Source organism: Aythya fuligula, chromosome 5, assembly GCF_009819795.1.
Source record: "Aythya fuligula isolate bAytFul2 chromosome 5, bAytFul2.pri, whole genome shotgun sequence".
NCBI lineage: Eukaryota > Metazoa > Chordata > Aves > Anseriformes > Anatidae > Aythya > Aythya fuligula.
The window spans coordinates 45,784,389-45,812,157 of record NC_045563.1 but is presented as its reverse complement, the minus strand read 5'-3'; the positions used below and the strand labels follow the sequence as shown (position 1 = coordinate 45,812,157).

At 44.4% G+C, this 27,769-nt stretch overlaps 1 protein-coding gene across 1 annotated transcript; it reads right to left on the bottom strand.

Annotated features, from left to right (window-relative positions):
- Positions 1 to 1,179: 1,179 nt before the first annotated feature.
- PHRF1 (PHD and ring finger domains 1) lies at positions 1,180 to 26,587 on the bottom strand. Its single transcript, XM_032188294.1, has 18 exons — positions 26,518 to 26,587; positions 23,288 to 23,402; positions 22,849 to 22,968; positions 22,299 to 22,525; positions 21,309 to 21,392; positions 20,208 to 20,329; positions 17,304 to 17,401; positions 16,572 to 16,744; positions 14,231 to 14,360; positions 13,715 to 13,854; positions 12,712 to 12,899; positions 11,692 to 11,811; positions 9,793 to 9,947; positions 6,573 to 9,365; positions 5,817 to 5,893; positions 4,966 to 5,226; positions 3,816 to 3,944; positions 1,180 to 2,140 (listed from the first exon to the last, which is right to left on the bottom strand). The coding sequence occupies exons 2-18, from the start codon at positions 23,376 to 23,378 to the stop codon at positions 2,006 to 2,008; spliced, it is 5,043 nt and encodes a 1,680-aa protein (XP_032044185.1). The 5' UTR covers positions 23,379 to 23,402; positions 26,518 to 26,587; the 3' UTR covers positions 1,180 to 2,005.
- Positions 26,588 to 27,769: the final 1,182 nt, after the last annotated feature.

The window sequence follows — 27,769 nt, the reverse complement described above, 5'->3', positions numbered from 1 at the left end:
GTGTCTGATTCTCAGCCTATATGGAAACTCAACTGGATAACACTCTCATTTTTGTTTCATCAACACCATAAAGGCTTCTGGGCTTTATTTTCTCAAGAAACCTAGCAGAAGTGTTTCTGTTCATAACCCCACACCCACCTGTGAGGCATGCATTCTAGCTACATGTTTAACTGTAAAACTGAAACTCTTCTCCCTAAAAAAGAGGCTTCTTTCCAAAATCTTGGAAGTCATCAACCCCTCCATTCAATTTGCACTTTCATACAAAGAGCAGACCAGGGAAGACCAACCCCAAAATGCTCAGGGCTTGTCCTTAAGCACAGCTCTAGGATAGTGAGATAGCAAATTGTGGCAGTGAAGTGGTGTAGGAGGTCAGGCAGTACTGGTGGAGGTTTTTGTTTGTTTGTTTTAAACAGTCAAACACACACACAGAACAGATACTTAGAACCTATCAGAATTACAATATGCCGACAAAGCTCAAGACAGAGATCAGCATTTGCTAAAAAGTCAGGAAAGCCAGCAATGGATGGGAGTTCTTTTTTGTGAGCTCTTCCCATGCTCACCAGGAAAAATAAGAGCTGAAAAGTTACTTGATTCATTAAAAACAAAAACAAAAACACACTCCCAAGAGCTTACTTTCTCTTTGAAGAAGAGCAGCAAGACCCTCAAAGAGGGTAGTTCCTATCTGCACTTCACAAATGTTACTAATATCTGGTCTAACGGGCCACCTATATTCAGATCCCCTTGAAAGGAAAAGCCACTTTCTATGTTGTTTTGTAAGTTGCAACTTACTGTTTTTTTCTCCAGCTTCCCTATTAAAATGCCTTCTCTCTTCCTAACACAGGAAAAAGGAGCTTTTTGTCATATTCAAAAGGTGCTGAATATATTTTTAAGTTGCTGTATTTCAGACGACCATTTAAAACAGTAGTTGCTCTACAGTATGTGTGAACAAGGAGTGCTTTTAAAGTGCTTTTAAAGCAACACAGAGCCATTACACATGCAAGACGTCCTTGCTTCTTGAAAAGGAAAGCACTCCCCCTCCTTCATAGGAGGAACACTTACTTATCCAAATCCAGTCCTCTCCTAGAAACCCAGTATTCCTTTGTGTACACATTTATACAGAATGGTCACGGAAAGGGGCAGCTGTAAAGGCAAACAAATGACACCTGCTATAGGACTAAAACCGTTCAAAATAACTTTATAAATTCTGTCACATTTCTGCTTTGTACATCAGTTCAACCTTGTCCCTCAAGCTTGTTACTGAAAATTCACAATGTTTGCTTTTTGTTTCATTTTTCCTGAAAGGCAGACACAAAACCAGCCATCAGTGCATTATTTACAGAAGTGCAACATAATCTCCCACCCCCAAAATTAAACTTTTCACTAACAGGATATTTCCAACAGGATGTAAATAAACACCACGGGTTGAGCAGTGTTTCTGAAGTCATTTTATAAAGGTTAGCTCATTTCTGCAATCCCCAAATGACAGAGCGAGTAAAGCTTCGCTCCTCATCGAGCAGGCTAAAAATACCACATTTCAAGTATTAAATTAGAAGTTTCTAAAGACAATCCATATTTTGATAAATAAACACAAGGGAAACAGTATATAGCTCTCAATATACTGTATATGAAAAGTGGTGTCCAGTTTCAAACTTTTAGCAAGACAGGTGCACGGGCCAAAAATGTGATCAAAATAACCCTGAAAATGGTAGCAATCCGGGAGTCCCAAACATCAATCTCTTCTGTGTTTCCCTTGGAATTACTCTGCTGGTCTGAGGCATTTGATTGTTATTGAGTTCTACATCTGTAGGTAATCGAAAAAAAAACCAACAAACCCAAGCTCATTCCCATATGGAAACAATTCAAAAGTAGGTTCAGCAGATAAATCCTATCTTGCTTCTCTGCATTTTATTTTTGATGAGATGTTACTGCAGATCTGTTATTTCTTCTGGAATAATGTTCTCAGTTCATAGAGTTCAATTCAAGTCATTCTGGCTGCAGCTTACTCTCAGTTTTCCACTTCACGTGCATCTTCACCATCAGACTTCTTATGTTTCCTCATATGTTTGTATTTTTCCACATATGCCTTCACCAGATTAGCTACCTTCATAGGGTTGATCTCTCCACTTTTGCTGTGGCAGATCTGCAAGAGATTAGAGAAGACATTCAGTCACTTAACGGTATCACAGCAGCTCAGGCAGACAAGTAGTGATCAAGAAACCCTGAACTTCCCAGGAGAACTGATTCCTTCATAGGCTCCTAGACTCTCAGACCAGGACACAAAGTGAAAGACTCAACAAGAATAAGAGTGTTTTCAGCCAACGCTGGGGTAGGTCTAACCCTCTATGGTTATTTGTAAAACCTACAATGCATCTTGGACTAAATGCACTCGGGCAAGTCACAAACCCTTCCTCGCTGTGGTAACTGCATCTGTGTTCTGTCTGAGAGAGTTCAGCCTCTGTTGCATTGCAATAATGAAGCTCTCAGCTCTGATATATCCAAGTGTCAGAGCAACCTGGCATGATGGCTTACACATCTCTGCAGAAATCATTAGCACATTACTATCCCCACACAAACTGTATTAAAGAACACCACAGAAGTTACGCTTGATCAAAGACTAGTTAAGAAGTCCCTTCAAGAAAACAAAGACACCCTGTAACCCTAGCTGGCCTTCTTCTGCACATGTAATATTTAGCCTCAAGAGCTGGATACTGTTGTACTCCCACCCCTCTACCATTGCTCAGGATGAACAGTGCTCACTGGTAATATTTTCCTTCATGCATTCCAGAAGCAGCCCGAGCACTTCCCTACTGAGCACTAACTGATTGCATCTCTCAAAGTAGAATTATTCATTTTTATCATGGGCTTTTCTGTGGTTTCTAATTAACATACCAAACTGCACTGCAATTGTCCAGCAAATCCTATATAATACATGGTAAATTAATGTTTATTTCCCATTTTTCTGATGGTTTTGAGGAAGTGATGTTCAGATTGAAAGAATTTGGCACTTTTGAAGGGCAATTCTGAGATATGTAGTGTCTGCTCACTTTCTCCCAAAGTACTAAGAACTTAATCGTTGTTCACAGGGACTTCAGCTGCAACTGGTTTTGCTCAGGTCTTCTACAAACTGGATTTGCTTTTCACGTTGGTCATGCAGAAGATGTGAAATTGCAGACATTATCTCAGGAATTGTTGTTTACGATGGAATTTCCTAGTGATAGCAGGAAGGCAGAGCAGGGAGAAAAATAACAGTTCTCCAGGGTATCATTTACCTGCCTCAATCGCAAGAGCATTAATTGCTTTCACAAGACAACATGCATTTGTCTGCTGATAAGGTATTTTTTTCCAGCCACAATCTAGTCAGCACTAAGATTTGAGACAAAAGTCAGCGTCAGCCAAATTGCAAAGCCCTCTTCTAAAGTTCAGGGACATCACAGGTGTCCAAGGAATTAATACACAAAATATTTTCTAACTTTAGGAGAAGCAGCTTGACAATTCAGGCTGAATTTCTCAATGAAAGGGAATTAACAACTCCCACCCAAGGCGTGTGCCACATAACACCTGAGATCAGGCAGCTTAAGCTTCAATGTTCCATGTCGCTGAAAACATATTATAAAAGGGTCAGCCTTGACAGCTCTCAATGACACTGCTCAGTCCTGCTTGGAGCAACTTCACCATAAGACTGTCGAGTCCAGGTCGGAGTCCAAAAATCTGCTATTTCAGTAACACCACATAATTACTGAAGCTTGCAAGTGCAATCCAAAGTACTGCCACTATTTAATTACCTGCACGGCTCCTCCCCTTCACAGGAACATTACCTTTTGCACAGCTTTTCGAAGAATGTTCTTATATTCCTCCTTCGTAATCTCCCTCTTCTGGTAAAAAGGTTTAATGGCAAGTTTCACTTCTTCCACAGCTCTTTCCTGCATGTGAAGCTTCTTCATGTACTGCACAGCAAAGAGAAGTTCATTACCTTGTTTTAGCCTGGGAATACTTTCAGAACCTATTCTTCTTAGAAGTGCTCAGACAATGAAAATACCCATTTCACTTTTCAACAAACCAAGAGCTAGCCTCAAAGCAATCTCCTCTACCGTACCTTGCAGTCTTGAAACAAAACACGCTTCATGCAGTGAGAAAACCTTGTTTTGTGAAACATTATTCTGTCTTAGAGAACACGTTTTAAAAAAGCAAACACGACACCTTAATTTTCATCTCCTCCTCCCATTCCAACAGCTCTGGAGTAAACATCCATCAATCAAAGAGGCTGTCAGAATCTAAAAATCTAAAAGCAGCAGGTCAGAGGCGTAAATACAAAGCTTCGCATAGCTCTAAAGGTACTCTGACATAAGAATATACTCTATCAAGACAAATTCACAGAAACTGCTGCTGAAATGGAGGTTCAGTTGAAAACATCTTCCCACCAATTTGTTTTTAACTTTATGATAGAAAATAGAATAACTGGCTAAATGACAGATCTTCTGTTAACGTGCAATGTGAGTTTACAGCAGATGGTCTGTACAGCAGATCCAAAACTCAGCAGCAAGGGACTAGCACTGTTAGATCTCTAATGGTTTTTTCAGTGCTGATTAACAGCAGGATGCAGTCCTACCTCTCCATAGGACTGTCATGAGAATTAATGCTCATTTCAAAACTGAACAAGAGAGGAGAGCACCAGGTGTTTGGAGTTTGGACATTCTGGATTTCTGAAAGCAGCTTTCAAACATTCACACAAGAAAGTTTCAGAACTGTAAGGATAAATTAGCTGCTTTCACCCCTCTCAGAGAGGGTACAGAGAAAGTTATAAAACCTAGGTTTTAAGTCATAAAAAAACCTTTAAAATTCCAAATAAGCAGCTTATTAACATATTATTTCTAATTTCTAAAGAACGGGTAATATCTTAACTAACAGGACCGTGGCCTGCATGTGCAATTCCAGTTATGCATTTGCTACTTGAGAGCATTTACTCACTTCCTCATTCTTCGTTTTATCCACTGGAGGTTTCGGTACTTTGATCTTTTCTTCTGCATTTCCAACAGAAGCAGCTTGAATTCCTGGCTCAGAGGCAGTAGCCAGGCTGCCCGGCTCTGGAGTCAGGCTCTGCCCCGCCACGCAGCCAAGCGCTGGCAGGCTGCCCTGCATGATGAACTGAACCGTGGGCTGGCTGACGGGCGCGTAGGGGGGGAGGCTCGAGGGCAGAGGTGGCGTCAAAGGTAGATTTTGACAGAACACCTGTGAAACAGAGACCGTTTTGTAAATGCCTGTCCTTGAAAGAGAGCATCAGATTGGTATTTTCAGAGCAATTTTTATCCACTGAAACAGGCAAGTCATTAGTAGAGTGAATCAGGGAGGCTGCAGTCCACCTCTCAGCTAGGCTGGCACACACCAGTGCCACCAGGCCATTTTATTATTATTATATATATTTTTTTATATATATATTTTTCACAGCCTGATTGCAATTAGCAAGATGCTCAAAGCTTCTGGAGCAACATGGTTGTTCATCAGGGAAGTGCTGAAAATGAAAGCTGCACACATGGTGCAGAATGAAAGGGAGATGTGCTTCTTCAGCTGTAAGAATCGCTCGAAAGATTAAATGATTGGAGGATTGCTGAGGCGTATGGGCTTCATGAAATGCACTACACGCAGAGGAAGGCGAGCTCTGCCATGAGGGAAGGGTGTCGTACAACGAGGGCACAGATGAGGTGGGATGCCTTCCATGACACTGGGCTGTCAGAATAGGAACCAACCTGAGAGGAATCTAGGTCAGGAAACATAGGCTCGGGAATCATATAATTGGTTGGAGGAGGCTCATTTAACTGCACCTGATTTAATGTTTGGTTCAAGTCCTCTGCCTTCCAGGCCCCTTCTTTTGCTCGCTGAAGTTTGTAAAACGGCATCCCTAGGTTCCCCAAGAGAAGAAAAAAAAGAGAACAAAATAAACCTTGTGGGTCAAAGATTCAAAGCAGTTATACATAAAAAACCAATAGTGGAGATGGTTCTAACAACAAGGCTGGCTATTAAAGGACTTAGTTTAGTAATCATCAACATTTTAAAGCTGATAAGAGTGCTTATCATTCACTTGTGCAATTGTTTTTTAGTGGGTTTCTGTGAGAGGAACTGAGAAGCACACAACTGTCAATACCCACAGCACAGAGCACCAAAGTCGAGCTGTTCCGAGCAGCTTTGGCTTAGCAGAGCTCACAGGAGCAAGCTGTAGAGATCTGCAGCACTACTCAGTTTTGAATAATCTTAACTTCTGAAGGATAAATCATTCTAGTTAAACGCAGGAAGCATGGAATGCAGGCTGCCAGTTCAGAGATCAGGTTGCAGTACTTGCTTCACAGCCAAACAAGTTGCCACTGGCTAGTCAAGCTGCTGAAGTGACAGCAACGATTCATTAACGCGATTCACCTCGTGTTTTTGGCAGGTGCAAAACGCAGGCTTTCAGGACTGGGAACCACAGCATCACCCCAGCTCAGATGACAGAGCTACTACACTTACAGCTTTAGCCAGGCACCTAAACCCTAAGCCTTATGCAGCCTGCTCCAACTGCTGCTTGTTTTCCCCAAGAGACTTACGTGGAGCTTTTCCAGCAGACAACGCACCGCTCTCTTCCTCTTGAAGATTCCAGGTCACTCTTTTCACCGGTGCTTTAGATTTCAACGCGGGACCCTGAGGTACCACCTCCAGTTCAGGTTTAGTGAAATCACTGGTTTTCTCCGTTGACACAAGGCACTCATCTTTAACCTCTCTCACACAATCTGTTATTTTGCTTTTGGATGAGCTTTGAATTGGCTCAGCCTCAGGCTGAACTTGCACGATAACCTCTTTCTTCGGAGGTGGCTCCATCAGAGGCGGACACAGCGCAGTATTTTCTATTTTAACTGTAATCTCCAGGTTCGTATTGCTACAGCTACCAAGCAATGCTGGATCACTGCTAGTCATTAATTCAGTTTCAGCCAAAGAATCCATGCTACCAATTGGAACACAGCTGTTTGTGATCTCTGGCACAAGGAATGCAGCTTCACTTGCCACTTCCTCACAAATAGGCTCTACCTTTATAGTTTCTTGGGCCTCCCTCCGTTGCACGGAGGTCTCAGCCTGTACTTCCTCAACTTTGACATTGGGTTGGATGGTTATGGAAAACTGCTCCAGTACTAGCTCTTCCTTCGGCTCCTGTTTGAAGGAATGGGATTGCTCTGGACAGCTGGGTACATCTTCAGCTGGAGGCTTTTGATCTTTTTCTGGCTGGGGAGGAAGCGAGGTCTCTTTTGACCTGTGTTTCCTTTCTTTGGAACGTGATCTCGATCGTGGTCTTTTTTCTTTTGATTTGCTGCTTTTGTGCTCCCGAGATCGAGATGCAGACCGAGACCGAGACCTCCACTTTCTCCTCTCTCGAGACCTGGATCTTGATCTCTTTCTCTCTCTGGACCTCACGCTACTATCTTTTTCATACCTCTCATAGCTTTTGTCTCTCCTGTGTTTCCGCCTCTTAGTCCTTTCAGTGCTATTTGAGCGGGAACGATCCCTCCGTCTAGATCTTGACCGAGACCGCCTTTTCTTCTTCCTGTTTTCGTAAAACTCAGAATTACTTCCAGGACTACCTGAACGTGACCTCGATTTCCTTCTCTCCCTAGACCAAGAAGATTTTGCCTTTTTATCCTTAGTTTTATCCTTCATTTTCTTTTTTTTGGATCGCTCGTGACTGCTGGAACGGTCAGTAGAAGACCTCTTGTTCTTGGGTTTCGAGGTGTGTGTTTTGCTGTGCTCCTCTCCACCTGACCAAGACGTAGATCTGGAACTTCGGTCCCTCGAGCGTGCTCTGTCCCTAGACCCTGATCGGGATCTCTTACGGTCTTTGACAACTGCTTTTTTCCTCTTCACCTTCTTCCTGCTCCGGGAGCTAGAGTTTGAACAGGATCTGGAACGTGATCGTTTCTCTGGTTGTTCCGTCTTTTGGCCTTTTTGCTGCCCATCATTCTTTGAGGGACTTTCTGGTTCTAGTTTCACACTAATACTAGGTCTGATTAATTCTTCAGCATTAAAGAACACATTTGGGCCCTCTCTACCTTCTTCCTTTAAAGGCTCTGCATTAGAGATTTGCTTAACGACAGACGAAGTGCAAGGACTGCTTAGAAAGTCTTCCTCATCCATATTGTCTCGTTCCTCCGTATCAGAGATCTGTTCTACAATCCTGCTTTCTGCTGGCACGTCTTCATGAGACTCCGTGTTACTAGACGGTACATCAGATTCAGCACCAGACCCAAATATATTTTCTACCGTGTAAGGAGTGAAACGACGAACAGTTTGAAATGTTTGAACTTTTGGATTTTCGATGGAAATAGTCCGGGTAATATTAGTTAGTGGGATCCCTGAGCCGAGCCTTTCAGGACTACTGCTTGCTGAACTCGAGTCTGACCCTGTTGGCTCAAAGGGATCGTATATTTCACTTTTGACTTGCTTCTTCTTAACTGAGAAAAGAGGTGAAGGAGTCTCTTTCTGTTGCACTTTCTCATCCACAGGGCGAAAGGTGTTACAAAACCCTGGGTTAGGCAGTCTGCTGGAAGTCCCTACATTTCCAGGAATATTAATTTTAAAACTCTCAAAAGAGCTCGGGCCTTTGCTCCTCGAAGTGCCCAGAAGTGATGAACTGCTATACACACCTGCATTGGTAGAAAAAGATGCCCCGCTCGTACGTGTTTGCTGCTGAGATTCCTTGGCATTTGACTTCTGACTTTCCACCCTGCTGCCCTTTCCCGGCTGATTAGCGCTCTCTTTGCCAGTCAGCTGCGTTATGCAGGAGCTGGGGATGTCGCAGCTTTGGCTTCCTGTGGGTTCTGGCTCCACCTGCTTGCTGCTGGTTTCCTTTTTAATCTTTGGTATCCTGGGAAGCTCAAAGATGTCAACTCTCTTGAGAGGTGGTTTTAATGGTTGCCTCACAGTTACAGCCTTAGAACCAGAATTCAAGTTACAGCTCGGGGGCTTTGAAGATGAATTGGTGGGGGCAAAGTTTTTAGAGTTCCCATTAAATCTGGGCATTTCATCTGACTTGGAGCCATGCCCACTCAAGCTAGCTATACTGTGAGTCTGAACAGACCTGGGCGTCATTGAAAATTCCGATTTTACAGTTGCCTTTTCTGACGTGGTCTGTGCAGGGTTTGCTGTGGGCTCAACCCTGCTGAGGGAGGGTGAAGGTGATGAAAACAAACTTGATGAGGTGGGTCTAGTGCGAGTATTCAGCCCCGAGGAAACTGAAGGTCCAGGAATGGAGCTGCTTGCCATGGTCCCTGAGTGCACTGTACTCAGCTGGGGTTTACGTCCCGAATCATCATCCGGTCTCGAGTCTTTTGCTGATTTTCTGTGAAGTGGAGCTACAGCACACAAGCAAACAATTAAGCTTTTCAAGGCGTATTTATCATTTTCCCCCCCAACATGAAAAGAAGTACAGAGGTAATTATTTTAAGTTCCATTTTGGTTTGTAGACATACCACACAGTAATAAGGCAGTCCAACAGTTATTTCGGTCAGACGCACAAGGGTTACTGTCAGACAATGGCACCTTTGAGGTAAATGCCAATATTTAAGAAATTAATAATTCTGTTCTGTGGGTCTCACTAGATTTGTGAGTATTATCCTGTAGTCGCCAACTGATAAAAATGACTTTAACATAGGATGTTATCAGTTATATACTACTATATAGTATATAGGTTATATATTATGGAGCATGTACTTTTGACATAGGACCTGGGCAGGCGTGGATAAAACAGGCTAATTACAACAGCAAGTGCCAAACCCTTACCTGCCTTCTTTGCTGTCAGAGAACCATCTCTGTTGATGACCACGTCAGAACTACTCATCATGAGGAAGCTCTGTCCAGACAGGATACTTCCCAATAGATCAGGCACGGGGGCAGCTTCTGCTTCGTGATCAGGACTCAAGGCAGGTACACTGCTTCTGCATGTTTCAGAGGGGTTACATTTCCTTTACTCTTACAGCACTTGTTCTACACACACACATTACATTAAAAAGAAACCAAAACCAACGGTATAAACAGAGGTCAGCCAGGGAAGTTCACTGATAGTTTTGGCTTCACTAGAATAATTCTGCTCCCATCTCTCTCCGACACAGAAGTTGAAGTATTTACTTATCTGTAAAAGTATTTACAGATTGGTATGATTATGTGCTTCCTGAGACCTTTGGTAAGCAAATGCTTTTCATCTTATTTAAGAATGACGCTCAACGTTGTCACATATCAGGACAGCGCATTGTTCAGTGCTACGCAGAGCTACTTCCATCCCAGCTGTCTCTTCTCCCCACCAAAACAGGATCACAACTGTGTTAGTCAGACCTACACTACTATCTAAAAAGAAACCAAACACTGACGCACCTCATAGAAGTGTTTAGCATAAGTTGTTGGAATGCACATCAGTGCCTACCAGTAGGGTAGGTACACTGAAAAATAACAGCAGTATTCCTACACGTGGGATAACAAACACTCCCCTTTATGCATTACACAATCTTAAGAAAATAGTTTTAACTGCAGCTTCTCTGGGCTTAAAGCATGATTTTACTGGATTAATGTTTTATGAACCATTCTGGGGGGATTAAAAAGGTTTGAGTGCTTTTGGTGGTTTGTTTTTCTTTGCTTGTGTGTTTAGTGGAGTTCTTTTTTTTTAAAGACAAGCATAAAACCCAGAAGCGTTAAAATGGAACGAATAGACTTGGCTTTTTCAGGGAGCTAGACTTCATTTCTGTACAACAAAGCAAGGTTTCCAAACAATACACACCAAAAATCTGCAGCATACAACAGAAAGAGAATATGGGAGGGCTAAAAGCATTGGCCACCTAAGTTGGACAAGGAAACTCACTGTGGTTCAGGCGAATCAAACCCTTAGGAAAGCTGAATTTCAGCTGAACACATTACTTGAGCTACTTCAGAGGACATGGAAAGCTTTCTGGAAGGCTTCCTTCAGGATGGAGATAACATTTCCATGGTAACTTGGGATATTTCTGTACCTTTCCTATCTGAATCCCAGGAAACAAACCTTTGCTTTAAGTCAGATGCATTAGAAGACAGCCACATAAATCTCTTACGCCCTTCAACAGGTTAAGATGAGCTCTCTGTATTTCTCCTAGCCTTCAGCTCCCTCAGCCTTGCAGTTTTCCATGACTTGGTTGGTACCTGCTCCAGACGTTTTCCTCATCCCTGTTCTTCTCACCACACCCCTCTCCCTGTGCCCAACCTCTCTGCACTGCATCCTGTGCCCCAGTCCTGAAACCCCACTGGGGCTGGTAGCGGCAGGTGCACACACGTGTGTGCGTGCAAGTACACACAAATCACCTGTCAGACAGCAGAGCAATTGTTCAATTATAGATTCAAACAAACAGTTTCTTCCAATTTTCTGAGCTCCAACAGATGACAGGAGTAAAGTGATGTGGCTACACCCCTCCTTCCCTCCTTTGGATATGCACCTAGCTTCCCCTGCCTACCCAGATACGGGAGCAGGACATTTTGATTGTTTTTGTAGAGTTAATGAGACTAAGAATTGTTTTGCAACCCCATTGGTATATTTGAAATCCCAACTTGAAAGACTTACAAAATACATTTGGTAAGAAAAAAGTTCAATAAGAACGATCACCTGTCCTTAGAGTCATTATACAATTTAAAAAATAAAAATAGCACTTGATGGATTTTTACCTGGGAAGTCCTACAGAAACAGGTCTAGCTACTGGACGGTGAGACCTCAGAGCTGACTGGGAGAGAACTCTCCTTTTGGCACTCACTGGTGAATCTGGATTTGCTGGAACTTCTTCGTTGCTGTGGATAAAACACACACACACCCTGAAATTACTGTCAAATGGATGAAGCAGATAATATGATTAGAAGATGTACTGTTAGAGAGCATGGTACATAAAAAAAGATTTGTGCCATATATTTATTTTCTCTTGATTAATAAGCAGAATTGTGTAACAGCAGTTACTGCGTACTGTTACACAGTAGAATTCTACATTTGAATCTCGTGAGAGATTTTTTAAATATTAAATGGGTAGTTTCCTTCTAAGAGACTGTCAAAAAAGGTCTGTTCAGTAGAAAATTAAATTTCACCAGCAATAACTTCAGATACCTCCCTCACCAAATTTCAGAGCTTAAGAGTGATACAAACTATGGCACAGGGAGATTCCTCCTGAATTTAAAGCATCTGAAGAAGGGGAGATTTGGAAAGGAAAAACATCAAAAATTCCACAGGTCCACCTAATTCTACACGAAGTCACCGTTTATCATATAACAAATGATAGCTACCTTTACTTAAAGTAAACAAACAATTATTAGGATCTGGCTCCTTCATTCTCTAGCCTTTAAATAGCCTCATAGATCTTATTAAAGATTTTCATGCGGCTTATTTCAGCAAACCCCTTTAAAGGCAGCTGATTCTTTAAGAGCTCAGCAACTCAGCCAAGGGGGGAAGAAAGAACAAGTACACCATTACATTATTGTGAGCTGTGTAGCCCAAGTCATTTTCGGGTGCGAGATTTACACTTTTTGCAGAAAGTCACAAGCTCCTTTCCAAAGTATAACCCAGTTCTTGAACTTCTCCTGTATCCTAACATCCCAGGTTTCAAATACTCATGAAGATAGGAATACATCCATGCACACGTGCAAACAACTCAACACTAGTGAAATTAACTTTGGATTGTGGTCAGGGACCTGGGATCTTACCTCTCATAAGGATCCAACTCATATGGATCTCCAAACACAGACAGAGAAGCTGCACCAATGTCTGCCCTCATCAGACCAAGTGAGGGCTCCGTTGGTTTGTACATGGAAGGAATCGAGGCCCCACGCACGGGTTTACTAAGACCGAGAGTTCGTGCAATACGGGAGCGAGTAGAAACCTCATTTTTTACCTGCACAGATACAGAGGTGGGTTACTTGTATGCTAGAGGCAGGTACAAAGTCTTCACTTAGCAAATGCAGTGATCAGGTTACTACTGTCAGCAGCAGAAGCAGTACGCATTTATTTTCTGTTTGCTTTAAAGCATTTATAGAACATACCACAGCCTGTATGCCACTCCATACAGAGACTGCATATAGTAACTTAAATGATCAGACAAGGGAAATTTCTACAAATCTGTAAGACAGTCACTCAAAATTGTCACTTCCTTATTAAAGGCTGGGAGGTCAGCTGTCTGTAGAACGTAACCTCTAGCTAAGGTGGCTGAGGACAAAAGTCAAGCTGGTACAGAGTATTCAGTGTAGTTCATCCGAGAACACTACCCACAACTGAAAGGGATTTTGTGAGCCCTTACATGTACTTAACGTGGTTTGCAACAACACAGATGCAAATTACCACAGTCCGTTAAAAGAAGTGGGTGGTGACAATTTCAGCTGAGCTTACACCAGTACCGAGTAAACACGAGAGCTTAACGGTAAGAGCATAACACAAAGCCTGCAGGACGCGCTTTAGTGTGATCCCTGCAGCTCAGGTAACGGGATTTGTTAGCAAATCCAGCAAGCCTGCTTGAAAGTTGCAATTCATTTCTAGGTACACACACTTTTCTGCAGTACCCTGGGCATAACATCCTGTACATACTTCCACCACAAAAAAAGCCCTACCTGCTATCATTACAAAACTGTATTTTTCCACGGAATACCACGATATAATCCTCTGATAGATAAAACAGCAGAAAACTGGCAGATTCTGATACTGGCAGAGACTCACATGCGATCTTACTCTTATCTTTTTCCCTCTTCTCTTCTTCATTAAACGCTTGCGTCTCTTCAGCTGCGTCCCTGACGTCTTCTTCCCAACAGAAGATTTTGTCTGAGCTCTTTTTTTGCCTGCTACCTTCTTCCTCCTACCTGATGGGACACAAGACAACCAAGTACCTGGCTAAATGCTGGTGCTGTGTTGTACCCTGCACTCCCCCTTCCATACCCCCATGGCACACAAAGCAGCTGAAAGTGATCTACTGTGTGCTGCAGCAGGATAAAACAGTGCAGCAGAAAAGAGTGAAGACATCAGGATTTATTTAAAAGTAATCTTTACAACGAAAAGACATCTTGGGGAGGGGATTACACAGACCTATACGTGTACATACGCACTGGGCATACTTCTGTAGCTGCACAGGTGCAGCAGCACACAGCTGCTCTAAAGAATTTTCTATGATTCAGGCTTATTTTCCCAAAGCTTTTATTCTTGCAGGTGGGAGCCACAGAAGGCTTCTGATGCCCTTACCTGTTTTTCTTTTCTGTCTAGCAGGAGCCCGCGGCGTAAGAGGACGCTGGTAAATGGCTGTGTTCAAGCCAGCTACAACTGCCTCAATTGTTTCATCCAGAAGAGAGGACATGAGGTACCTCGGCACATGCTGGAGGGGATTAGAAGATAGATGATACAGGTATCTGAAGATCAGCAGCAAGTTCGGTATAAAAGCATTTGAAGAGAAAGCGAATTGACATTCAGGAGAGAAACATTGATGGCAGCCCAAGCTGCCAGTAAAGCAGTTATGGCACTGTTCTCACCTATTGGTTGTTGGATTAAGGAGAACCTGCTTGCCCTTCAGGCTCCCTCACCATCACAAGCCATGGCTAGCTTAATGCCAACTTTGTTAACAGAGTACTCCCACTCAGCAGAACTTCCACAAGTCCACCGAACTGACCTCTGGCCCATCACACAAGGCATGATGAGCATGAAGGCCAAAAAGCCAACGTAGTACAGCTACCCCACCAAGGTTCACCTTCCTCTTCCTCTCTACACAAAAGGGTCGACCCCATTTCAAATATGTTTAACATATTTGAAATAAGTGTATGGATTCTGAGGCACTGGTTCCTTCCTTTGGTTGGAAAGAGGTGACAAGCAGGTTTCTCTCAAAAGCTACATTAAGCACGTCACATCCATGCCAACCATATTCCTAGAATGTCTCTAACCCCCCTCCCTCCTTCCTTCTAGCAGCGCTACAGTGGCAGGACAGACATGACAAAAACCTAAGGCACTGATTTCAGCCTGTATTAACAGCTATAATAAAGACCATTTGGGTTTCGCTAAAAATTTCTCTCCTCCAATTATAATGATTTTGATGACAGATTCAACATGCATACTCCAGAGAGCTAATTAACAGTCTGTTGTTCTTCCCAACCAGTAGGAAAGTAAGATGACAAGAAAGCCTACATATTTTCTTGCCCAGATTTTGGCATTTGTTTTGCTTCCCTCAAGCCACCCTTCAGGAAAGTTATTTTTCTGCCTGAACTTACAGAATATAGAAGTGTTGCTCATGAATTTGAGGCACTTCACAATCTTAAGTACATTTTCTTTTTCTTTCTCACCTGACCATTACAACTGGATTATACAGGAAACCTTTAGCCACCAGACCTCTCACCACTAACTCTGTCTTTTGCCTATCTGTACTTCACACTCTAACAAAAGCCTCTGCACCTAACCCTGCCTGAAATCCACAGCCAACTGACTGACTTGAAGAAACATTTAGTTTTATCCACTCTTTTTTCTTTTTTTTTTTTTTTAATATATTTTCTTATCCTTGGAAAAAAAGGCAATACAGTCAAAACCAAAAGAGCATGTTATTGTCGGATGATAGCTTACGTAGAGCTATGGAGCAATTCAAGTTGGACAGAACCAAGGGGTTCCCTAAGGAGGTCTAACCCTTCTGTTCATGGCTGGGACAACACTGAATTCAAGCGAGGTTGCTCAGGGCTTTCTCCATCTCAGGGCACTAATGAAAAACCAATTAACATATCACTAGTCCCACAGAGGTTATTTACAGGCTCTAAATCACAATATGTTCCTGTGCAAATTAAGGCTTCTTATATTTATGGAAGTGAAGGGTAGGTACTTTGGCTAAAGCCAGAGGGGAGGCCAGGCAGGAGATCCCCAGTTTCAAAGTGCTCACTTTGCAGCACAGTAATTGTTACCTAAAGGATCCCAATTATTTCAGACAGCGTCACCTCACCCGTCTCTATTTGTTCAGTAAGCAGGTCCATGAGTAAAGGATTTCAAGTACCTCAGGGATTTTGCATAGATTCTGGGGAATCTATTAATGAGGTTGAATTCACACCACCACATCAGCAAGGACACTAGAATTTGGGTTTGCACTGCTTAATAGGAGGCTAACTGTCAAAAAAGTAAAACTTAATATTTTTTTCCCCTCCAGTTTGGCTGAAGGTGGCCAACAGGTCCAACTGCTACTGGGAAGGGGGTAGGAGGACAAACAAGCAAATCCACAAAGCTCAAATAAACAGGCACACTAAAAAATAGGAACGGTGCACAAATTATGAACTAACATCTGCTGGGAATAAGAATATAATTTTGTTAATGGCTGAAGTAATAAAAATGCAGATTAAGAGAAGAAGCTACTACAGATTTCAAAAGAGAGACAATCTTGCTTGTGTACTGCAAAGCCTCTTGTGTTATGTCTCAATTAATAAAAAACAAGAACTCCACAACTACTGACCATTTTGCTATGGATGGTCAGCACTCAGACAGATGAGCTATGTGAGGGGTGGGATGCATTTTAGCTCTTCCACAAGGTTCTTCTAGAAGCTCGTTAGCAAATAATTCTACATACCTGAATTCGTTGTGCAGTTGTTATCCGGTTTCTGTTCACTGTTGCCCGAACTCGCTCACTCTGCCGAGTCCTGGCTATAGCTCGGGTTCGGACGTGAGGACGTAGCCTGCTAGTGGTAGGAATAACGTCAGCCACGAGGGCAGCAACCTCTTCTTCACTCACGTGATCTGTATCTTGAAAGAAAAGATGTCCAGGTCACTTCTCTCTCTACAGGTGAAAGCATTCGAGAATCTGGGACAACAACAACAATCTGCATTCCCCTTCTTAAGCCAAATGGCCTCCAAACATGGACTTCATCCTCTCCAAAAGAAATGAATACAGACACCACCAACACTAACTACTGCAGACCGTGATACAGAAACAAGGTTTTCTAGGTAAAACAGAACACTGCCACTTTGGCAATCATCTGAGATCAGGGTGCTAATAAATTATTTGCAGTGTATGGCAATGCAATTGCACTAAGGTCCTGGGCTAGCTTCAGAAAGGTTGAAGAATGCTTATAAGAAGAAACTCCGTAGGTTTTTTATTTTTATTTTTTTTTTTTTATTAAAATTTGGATTTGCAGTTACAAAAACCCCGTATCAATCAACAGGTTCAAGAGAAGAATGCCCAACAGTTATTCTAAAGCAGATCAAACCAGGGGTTAAACATCTCTTCAAAACAAGACATGCTTCACAGCATTTAAGTCAGGAGAAACTTGTTTACTCTTATTGCACACCACCAAACCCTCACCTGCAGCAGCACTGATACCCATGGGAGCACAGGCCGGACAGAACCATTCATCTACAGGGACTTCACTCAGAGGTGGGTTAAGGCATTCCATATGATACCTTGAGAAAGAAAAAGAAACAAAACAAAAATCAAACAAAGTGCTCCTTACCAAGGGAAAAGAGTATTTTATGTCTAACTACAGAAAAGATAAGACCATAACCCCAAGTGCGGATGCATTTCCGTAAGCCTGAAACTACAGCCTATGTATCTTCTTCTACCATTCTTCAGAGAAACGACGCTACCTGATAGTTGTATAACGGTCTTTGATTCTAGTATGTATTTTTAAATCATTTTAGGCCCAAATAACTCCGTGAAAAGTGCCTGTTTTAACCCTCATGGTGGGGTACGTGCTTACCATTTGAACTGAACAAGTGTTCGAACACAACAAGTGGCCAGAGCCAAGACTAGTGGTGGAGAAGAGAAAACTGGTGGTGGAGAAGAGAAAACAAAGGAGCTGGTGAAGCACTGACATGACAGACAATCTGGAAACGACATCAATTTCCTGAGAACCAACGCGGCATCACTGTAACTGAGAGTTATGCACATTTTACTTTGCATGACTGGGCACCGGTCAGCTGCAATGCCTTATCTTAAATAAACGCATTTCATCCCTCCCCCACAGCTGTTGATTAAGAAAACACCTAGTGATGAAGATTTCTGCACAAGATGAACTAGGTTGCAGAGCATTGTGCAGCTGGCTGCCTTCATACACCTGCTTGCTGCCTGGAGAACACCACCCTTCAGCATTTTGAAGTGTTTTCTAGCCAAAGAGAAGCTATCCTGGAAAACCTTTTAATATTACCCAATTTTGGCTCCATAATTCACTCTATTCCACTTTCAGCCATTAAATTAACACACACACAAAGGAACACATTAGTAGCCCAGAATTTCTAAAGCAACTCATCTTCAAGTTACACTGCCAAAAAGAACTCAAACAGGCTTCCCAATAAATGAGATGCTTCCCATCAAAACCGAGTGTATAGAACAAGATCCCCAGTCGAGCAACAGTAGGATGCATGCACAAAAAAAACTGCAGAGAGAATGCAACTGCTCATTCACCTCCCACCCACTGCTCCAATTTCAGATTTTGTCTTTCAAACCTGTTCCATGAAGTTGTGATTAACTCAATTTGTGACTAGATTGCAAAACCTGCTATTATGTTTATGCTAAAATGTATTAATTATAAACACAAAATGGAATATCACGTCCTTATTGCAGGGAAGAGCACATCTGAGCAGATGAGATTTTACACTCTTTCAGAAACACAAGAAGAGGAAGTTGAAAAATGATGTTTGCAAAAAATCGCTATGTTAGAGTAGCAAAGTATTTTCCTTATCTGGGAAAGGAGAGCTTTTTCTCCAATTGCCAGCTACCAGGTATGAGATAATTTCCCTAAAGTGGTATTCTGACAAGTAACATTGTTCAGGCTGAAGTCGTAACAAAAGTCCTTATAGCAAGAGCTTTGTTAAACGCATTTTATATTATCTGGGCTTTCTGAAGTAGCATTTGAAAACCCTGGACACTGGAAAACCTATTGCAACAGCTATTTAAGAGCTCCCCAGATATTGAAAGAACCCAATCACATACAAAAACATCATAACAACACTCAGTGCCAGACCTCATGTAAGAGTAAGGTGATATTTGCTTTGCAAGCAACTCAGAGGTAAATTGATTTTATTCACACTCATTCTCTCAGTCTCATTTACATGTACTCATGTGCCCACCCACTCACAAGCACAAATGCTCTGTGCACCCAAGCACTCTGGCCAGGATTATACCTGTGCAAAACAGCGGGAAAAAAGACATCAGCAGTCAAGTTCTCTACACTTCTCTTGGACTCTTTGTGACTGCCAGTAGTGAACTGGCTTCAGACTTCTTTTCTGGGCCACTAGGGAATCTTCTGCCTTACTAGTCCGTCTCAGTCCTCACAAATCATAAGAAAAATGACATCTATGGAATTCAGGAATTTTGGCCACAAAGCTAGCCCTGTTTTTCATTTTGATACCCATCTTCCAGTCAATTCTTTAAAATGACAAAAATCAGGACTTTATAGTGTTTCTGAAGCCAGTGCTATCTTCCATATTTATGGAAAGACAGGATGACTCCTTTGGCTATAAGCCTGATGGAAAAAATAACTGATGAAGTTTTCAATGCTGTGTCAGGTCAGAGAGAACGTGTAGGAATAAAACCAGGGTTTGAAGCGAGCCATACCACGTTTTCCTAGGAATGATCTCAGCCAAATTTTTTTCCCCCCCAAGTATTTTAAACTGCACTTGTTGCTCAGTGTATTGATGACACGCTTAACAATATTTAGTGTTCCTGATTGTGTCTTCTGTTTAGAAGGTGAATCAATGCACAGAGGCTACAGAACACAAATACAAAACTAAACCTACCAGTTATCTTGTAAGCTTGATAAAAGCCACCTTTAAGAGATTATTCTACCAATTCATTCAAAGAAGCATCTCATTTTGTTCAACAGGGGACTTCTGCCATCAAATTGACAATGCTGCAAGACTGATTCAAACAGTAGAACAAGTTGAAACTCTAGCAGGAGACTATAGGCCCAAAGTCACGTATCAGCTCCTTGGTGTCTCTACTGAGCAGTTGAAAAGTTATTTTATTTTTCCAGGAGGAAGAAAAAAAAGATGTCAGGTAAACACAGCAGTAAGCAAGACTAAAATAATCATCTAATAGATGTGGCTATACAGAAAATATCTCAACATTTCATGGAACTGTAAATCTCAAGCTCTCGCACGCAACATTAAAGCCTAGTCAACTGGGACAAGTCACGCACCTTTTCAGGGAGGCATAAAGAATGCAAGTGTCAATCACACAGGTGCTGTACTCCCTTCACATCTTTCTTACCCTGCATCACAGCCATCGCACAGCAGCAGGCGATCCTCACGGTCACTTCTGCCACACACCTCGCAGAAGGTTGGATCATCCTCTCCATCGTTACCCTGAGTTTGTGTGTTCTCAACGGGAATCTGGATAAAAAAGGGATTCAGGTTGCATGCAGAATGCACCACTTTTAAAATCCATTGCCACATGAGCAGTAACAGCAGCAAAACCTAAACATGAGTGAACCAAGTGGCCACCACAAACCCAATCCTTCATTTGAGTTCATTCAACACATCTCAGACGTGATCAAATACTTTGAGATCTATTGAGCTTGGCTTGTCTATTGTCAGATGCTGACAACCACAGAAAACTCTTTTAAGAAGCAGTGGAACCTGAATAAGATCAAAAGTAATCAAACAAATAAAAAAAATCCCAAAATAAAACCTAAGATAGCAAGCTTATCTTTCCCTTCCTAAATTATCATTTATTTAAGTCTCAGTAATCATACCTCTGTTAAAATGTAAGCAATAATAAACCTTCAATTTATGAAAACATAACGAACTCAGATGCCCTCCGAAACACGGTACGTTTCAGATACTGATTTAACAAGGACAGCGACAACTCTTCAATATTGTTTTGTGAGAGACCATCGCCACACTCAACCTGTGCCTTTACGAGCTCAACTGCAGCCTCCTCTACCTCCCTCTCCCCTTACAAACCCAGCTGCTACACAACAGAGCTGGTAGCAAGACATAAGGAACAGGTCAGGTACGTTTAACCCACATTGTTCCTGTTGGTATTGTACAGTACTTGCACAACAGTGGGCACTTTCCCCTCGGGAACTGGCTTATCAGTGCAGAACAGCTTAGAGGCAAACTATACAAAAACACAGCTGTAAAATCCTTTTTGCCTTCTGAGCCAGCACACTTCAATCCACACACTCTGATGTAGGAAATGTGGTTAAAGATGAGGAAAATTTATAACAGTGCCTTAAAAGGCAATCTCAGATCAGGAAGGAAATAATTCACCCGGCTACCAAGTATCAGACACACATGCTAAAAAAGTAAGCCTTTGAATAGCTTTTTTGTGGCCATTTTGGTTTTGTACTACAGTAGTAAAGCTTACCTTTTTTAAGATTTTACCACCAAAATGCGCCCGAATGCTAATGTACTTAAAGAGGATTCGATCCACTGGGCAGGAGTTTGCATTCTAGAAGGAAACAAAATATTTTTCCCATACAATTAATACACACACCTTGATTCCATTCCTAAAAAGCGAAATTTAAATTATTAATGTGACCAGCATTAACGTAGTAAGCATTTTTAAAAGCTACGGGTATTGACATTTTAAGCAGTTAAATCTGACATCTGTCAAACAACCTTTTTCATCAGAGAAGACACTTTTTTAGAAAAACATTTATTATATCACTGAAATCATTTAATTATTATTCAATTTCCAAAGGAATATCAAAGTTCTTCCAAACATGGCCTTAAAATACTGCTCACGTTGGAGGAAATTTTCTTTCTTTGGGTAAAATGAGCAACTCAAAATTACCTGCAAATCCATTCAGTAACTCTGATGTTAATTACCACAGGCACTGTGTAATTCTCACCCTGGACTATGATTACAGGAACTAGGCAGTTAAGTGGCAGTAACTTTGACTGAAAAATACTGAATTCAGAGCAAACTGCTGATTTAGTAATCTTCTGTGTCTTTCTTGGGTTTAAATGTTTGCTGTCGCAACAGACCCTGATCCTGCTGTCACAGCACAGAAGTTAGAGAGATAAATATATGTCTACACGCACACACACAGAGAAAACCAATACTGTTGGTGTCTTGACTTGAAAACAAGATTCTTAGATGCCTAGAAATGCACTTGCTCACAGTATCACAGCTTTCAGAGAACAGAACACATCAGAACGGGTACAAGAAACAGATCCACACTTCTCAAACATGAATCCTGGCATATAAAGCAGTCACCTAAGCCTGTGTAGAAAAGCTCAAGGAAGTAAATATAAATATTACAGGGATCTGTTCTCATGAAAGAAGAACAGTGTGATCAGAGAGAACAGAGCACATCATAATGCTGCAGGAAATCAAGTCCCAGCAGCTCACCTTTGACCACTCCACGATGCAGTCCAAGCAGAAGTAATGGGAGCAGTTCTCAGGAGTCCCAACGGCCTGATCTCTGAACGTGTTGAGGCAAATGGGGCAGTTTTCACCATCCTCATCAGAGGAAACATTTGCTACGCTTAGGTGTGGCTCTAATTTCAGAGCATCAGTCATTCCCCCTCCAGTGGCCTCAGCTTCTTCCTCCTCCTCTTCATCGTCATCCTCGCAATCTTAAAAAGCAAGAAAGGAAAAAAAACTGACATGCTGCAGGGCAAGGGGAGGCAAGTGCAGGGGGATTCATAAAGCGATGTTAGTCTGTAACTACACCGTTTTTGGTAGTAGATAGTCGTCAAACATACAAATGCTATAAACAGCTAGAAATTGGGCATTGTCCGTGTTTATTACTGTAGGTTCTGGGCACCACTCTACAGAGCAGCATGGATTTATGTTTCATGGTTACTTTCTGGAAGGAAACTTTCATCTCGCTCCTCCTTCAGTTGTTAAAAAAAAAAAAAAAAAAAAAAACACTGTTGTGCACATTAACAGCCCTTACCTTCTAATTCTTCATCTTCACTTTCTTCTTTGTCCTCCTCACCTCCCTCTTCCTCAGAGTCATCTTCCTCCTCACTCCCGGTGTCATCTTCTGATTCGCAGCTGTTCCCACCGTTGCTTTCTAAGGAAGAAAAAAGAAGAGGGGGATTTGAAACACGAGTACAGCACCAGAATTCCTGCTCAGGATGTTATAGAGGAAGTGAAACCCCAGGTTTCCTCATGAGCTTCGCAGTAGTGTCAAAGCCAGCAGCTCGGGGCAACTCAGAGGAAGCACGCCAGTGGCATGAGATGCAGCGTTTAGAAGTAAAACAAAACATTTTTCAGGCAAAGAGAAAAATGGTCACAAATACAGCTTCACTTCTTTTGGGAGGTTAAAAAAAAATCGGTTCTCAGACCTCCAAATGGAAAGGTGGAGGCACAGAGAGCCTGTGGTTGGTTACCTGTTTCACTGAGGAGTGCCAGACTCTGCCTTTTGCCCTTGCCCAGCGCGGCGTTCTTGTTTATCAGCTCATCCTGGCTGTCATCATCCATGGCAGGACATTGGGAATCCGCTCCCTGCAAGAAGGCAGACGGCGGTGAGGCAACACAGCACCTAAACGAGCACAGAGGGTATCGCTACCGCACAGGCACTGAGCAACACTTCGTTCTTTTTATTTTTCTTCTGGTTCGATCTACAACAACAGAGGTTTGGCTTTGTGCTGCTGGAAAGCAGCTCCTACAGCAGGAGGAGGAAGAAAACCCATTTAGTTTTCCCAGTTTCCCTTGAAACCAGCTCCTTGTGCAACTCAGTGCAGGGGAAGAATTCAGCTTTGTCTTGGATGACCAAAAAAAAAAAAAAAAAGCACAGCCAGACCTCCCCACTAAAGGCAGGGGGAGAAAACCTGCCAACACCAAAACCATCCTGCATACTAGCTGTAAGGAGCAGCATCGAAAGGGGCCAGAGGTCAGCCTGCCCTTCGGATGAGGGCTGACAGGATGAAAAGTAGAGGTTTCGAATCAAGACACTTCATCCTGCTCAATTCCAACGAAACGAGAACAAAGAGGATGCGTTTTAGGTCTTCTTCTACAAAGGCCTTTTCACAGCTCCATCGTGAAATAGGAGAGCCTCAGAGCACACAACCGCAGCAAAGAGGCCACTTCATTGGGCGCATATTAATGCAATCAAATTAATTGCAGTGCATTAGCAGACTGGCAATAAAACTGGCAGATACCGAGACGGCTCCTGATCCAAATCCATACCGACGACCAAACCACAGCTTTCAGCACGCGGTGCTACAAAGCGTCAGGGAAGGAGGATCGCTGTTCCATAAACAAGCCGTGGCTGAACACAGTTAAGTGACACTCACAAAGCTTGCTGTCACAACTCAGCAAGGAGGAGAAATTGGATTCTGCTGCAAACGTGGCAAAGAAGTTTCGGGTGCTCTTCTCCCCCTCTCCCTGCTCTGCATTATGCAGCTTACATATTAAAGTCATTTTTGGAACAAAACGTTATGTTTTATTCAAGCTCTCGAAGCACATCCTCACTCGTTCACTCCCTTTTTTGAGCCACGTAGCACAGCTCTGCACTTAAGAGCCCTACAAATGCAGCCTTTGCTAAGGCGGGCTGAGTTGGAAACGCAGCCTTCGCTGCTCAGGAAAAAAGGCTAAAAAGATCAAGCTCCAGGACGAGCGGGTTCCTGGTCAGGATTTCTCCTAACTTCGGTGAGAATCTTGCCTAAGCAGAGGATTAAACTCCTAGCTGAATTCGTGGCTGTTCACAGGAGTGCAGAAAAATGGTTTTCGTTGGCAGAAAACACGCAGACTCATCAAAAGGCAGTCGCTGCAACGTACCCAAACCAAACTGGGAAGAACCACTGGTTTCCACCAGAAACGCGCCAGTTCCAGCACTGCACACGGATGAATTATTCAGAGCGAAGCCGCTTACATAAGAACCTCCCAAACGTGAGCTCACAACACGAGGGAACCTTCCAAACGGGAGCTCACAAAGCTGGAGCTGGGGAGCAGCACAATTTCACGAGGGGTGACTTGTGTTTGTCCCAAACCTCCTCATCTGGCAGGAGGTGGGAATGCCTCTGTGACCCCACCACCGTGTCCAAGCAGCCATGGATCTCCCCAGCCACTGAGGAGCTGGCAAAACCAGGGGGGGTTGCCTCAAGGTCTGGGCAGTAAAAAAAACAAAAACAAAAGTCTGATTTGTGGAGAGTTTGAAACAGGTAAGGAAGAGCCAGGCAAAGGTGAAGGTAAAGATCTCACTGCGTGAACAAACTTCTCAAACCTGAGCTGCTCTCAAGGAAAAGGGAAGCGAGGCGGGCTGTGCTCTCCATACGATGGCTCATCCTGTTCCTTGAGGACAACAAGCAGCACTTCCCAGTTTTTCTTCTCAGGGGAGATGTGTCAACATTTATGGCACACGTCAGGGCTGCCCAACCCGTACAAAAGTGCAGCTGTCACCCCAGTCCAACACAGGGCCAGGATGTGTTGGAGCACCACCCTATTTCCAAGGCAATGCAAGCACTTTCCTTGAGCTGCGTTAGCAATTTGTTTGAACGCTTCCTCTAGAAGAGGGGATTGTCAGAGAAGCACCCCGGCTTTCTAAAACCCCACGGACTGCCACAAATGGGGATTCTGACCGGCTGAGAGCACGCCGCAGCCAGGAGGGATGCGCTAGATTAGAGGCAGGAGATCTGCTGGGCAAGGCGTTTGTTTTAACCTGCAGGAGGGGCACTGGGGACAGGGCCCAGGCAGAGAAGGAGCCAGCTGGGTCTCCTCACTGAATGCTGATCTAATTTCAGGGGTAATTATTGCGCAGCCTTGTTCCGGAGAGCACTTGTAACTAAACCGAAGGCTACTAAATATTCCAGCATGCACTCGCATTGCCATAGCTGCTTTGTTATTATTATTATTCCCCCTCCCCAGCGCACCCTTTTCTGTCTCAAGTTGGCAGATGCCACACACCTGGAATCGAAGCCAAATGCTCACAAACTCACCTGCTACATTAAAAAAAATAACAATAAAAAAAAGTGTTGTAAAGGATGTTTTTATACACAGGGTGCCCGCTGTACCTGGCACCTGCCAGCACCCTCCGAACAGGGACGTTAAGAGGGGCTGTGCAGGCACAGCAGGCACCTTAACGAGCGCCCTATAGCCCTGTGCCAGCCTAACGTGCCCAGGAAGCTTTACAAAAAGCCCTCTAGGCCTGCATCCCGCTTAGCCTTTCCCCCGTGTGCGTTACAAAAGAGATTAACTCCTAAAGCCCGATACCAAAACGGTGCGAGGGCTCCCACCACTCGGAGCCCTGAGGAACCGACCTGAAAACCGACCGCGGGGCGGCCGCGCTCACACCCTTACCCCTACTCCTTCCCCTACCCCTGCCCCTACCCCAGACCCCAGGGCCCGGCCCCAACCCCCCCAGCGCCCCCCGGGGGCTCGGAGGCCGCAGTTTCCCACAAGCCCACCCCGGGGGCTGGGAGCGGGGATAACCAAGCCCGGGGCGCGGGGCAGGGGCCCCACAGGCCTCAGCAGCGCGGGCGGGCCCCGGGGCCCCGCTGACAGCGCCCGGGGGCCCCCCCCAGGCCCCGGCAACAGCGCCCGGAGCCCCCGGAGCAGGCCCCGGTGCTCCCCTAGGAGGCCGCGGAGCCCCCCCCAGCCCCCCGGAGCCGCCCCCACTCACGCAGGAGGAGGCCCCGGGCCCGGGCCCTGCCGCCGCCGCCGCCGTTCCGGGAGGCACGGCCGGAAACGCTCCCGGAGCTCTTCCGGGTCGCGGCCCCGCCGGTGGGACGGGGGGGAAACGGCGGCGGGAGCGAACCACCGCGGGGCGGGGAGGGGGGGGGGAGGCGGGGAGAGGCGGGCTAGGGGCGGGGTGTACCACTGCGGGGCGGCGGGGGGGGGCGCTGTGAGGGGAATGGGGAAGGGATGGGGAAATGGGGAAATGATGGGGAAATGGGGAAAACTGCGCGTTAATAAAAAGTGAGAGGAAGAGGAGAGTGGTGTGCTTCCCTCAGAGCCCTCCTGTTACCTCACAGGGCTCAGAGTGCTCGCCGTGCAGAGTGCACATAAACACACCTGGATTTTACACTGAGTTTCCATTTGGCCCCATTAGCCCTCACGGGTTTGTGGTGACACAAACCCCAGCTGCGACTGTCCCCGTGCAGCCTTTAGCCCAGCACTCACACCGCAGTCAGGGCGCAGGGTGCGAGCTGAGCTGGGCACACGCTGTGCTCCCAGGAGTGAAGCCCATGGCGTGGGAGGCACACGCACGGCGTACGAGCACACGGACAAGTTCTACATTCGTCTTCGAGGCAGCTGGGATCCTGGCTGTTTGTTTTTTTTTTCCTAACTCTGCGTGTCTGATCCCAACCCCAATGTTCCAGCTCCGCTGGGTGATGGCAGGCACGTAACGGAGGAAGGATATTCCCCCCTCTCAGTGCCCTTCCCTCAGCCACGGTTTTCTGCCCGCCTCGGCTGGCCTCAGGGAAAAGGAGCACGGCCCCGGCTGATGAACGCGGCTGGGAGCTGTGTGCGTGTCCTCGCAAACACTCGGCTCATTGTCAGAAAGGAGACAGGGGGAGAAAACAAGCTCCTTTTCCTGAAATCGCAGAGCGGAGCGAAACCTGTGCCAGCGCCGCAGCCCGCTTGTGGGTCAGCGAAGGGTGGCTGTGGGGCGAAAACCCCACTGAAGCAGCAGCAGCTGCTGAGCACAGCCCATCCAGACTGGAAAGAGATCCACACCAAGGCAGCGATGGCCCTGTGCTGTTAAGGGATGAAATTTTAATCACATTTTGCCAATTTGCTGGTCCCTGGAGGTAGAAAGGGCACGCGTTGCCCTCTGCTCCCACCCCTGCTCCTGGGGGCAGTCCCCAGCTGGCAGTGGCACGCTGCGGCAGGCAGAGCTCAGGGGCACCCTGTGGCACGGGCAGGGAAGC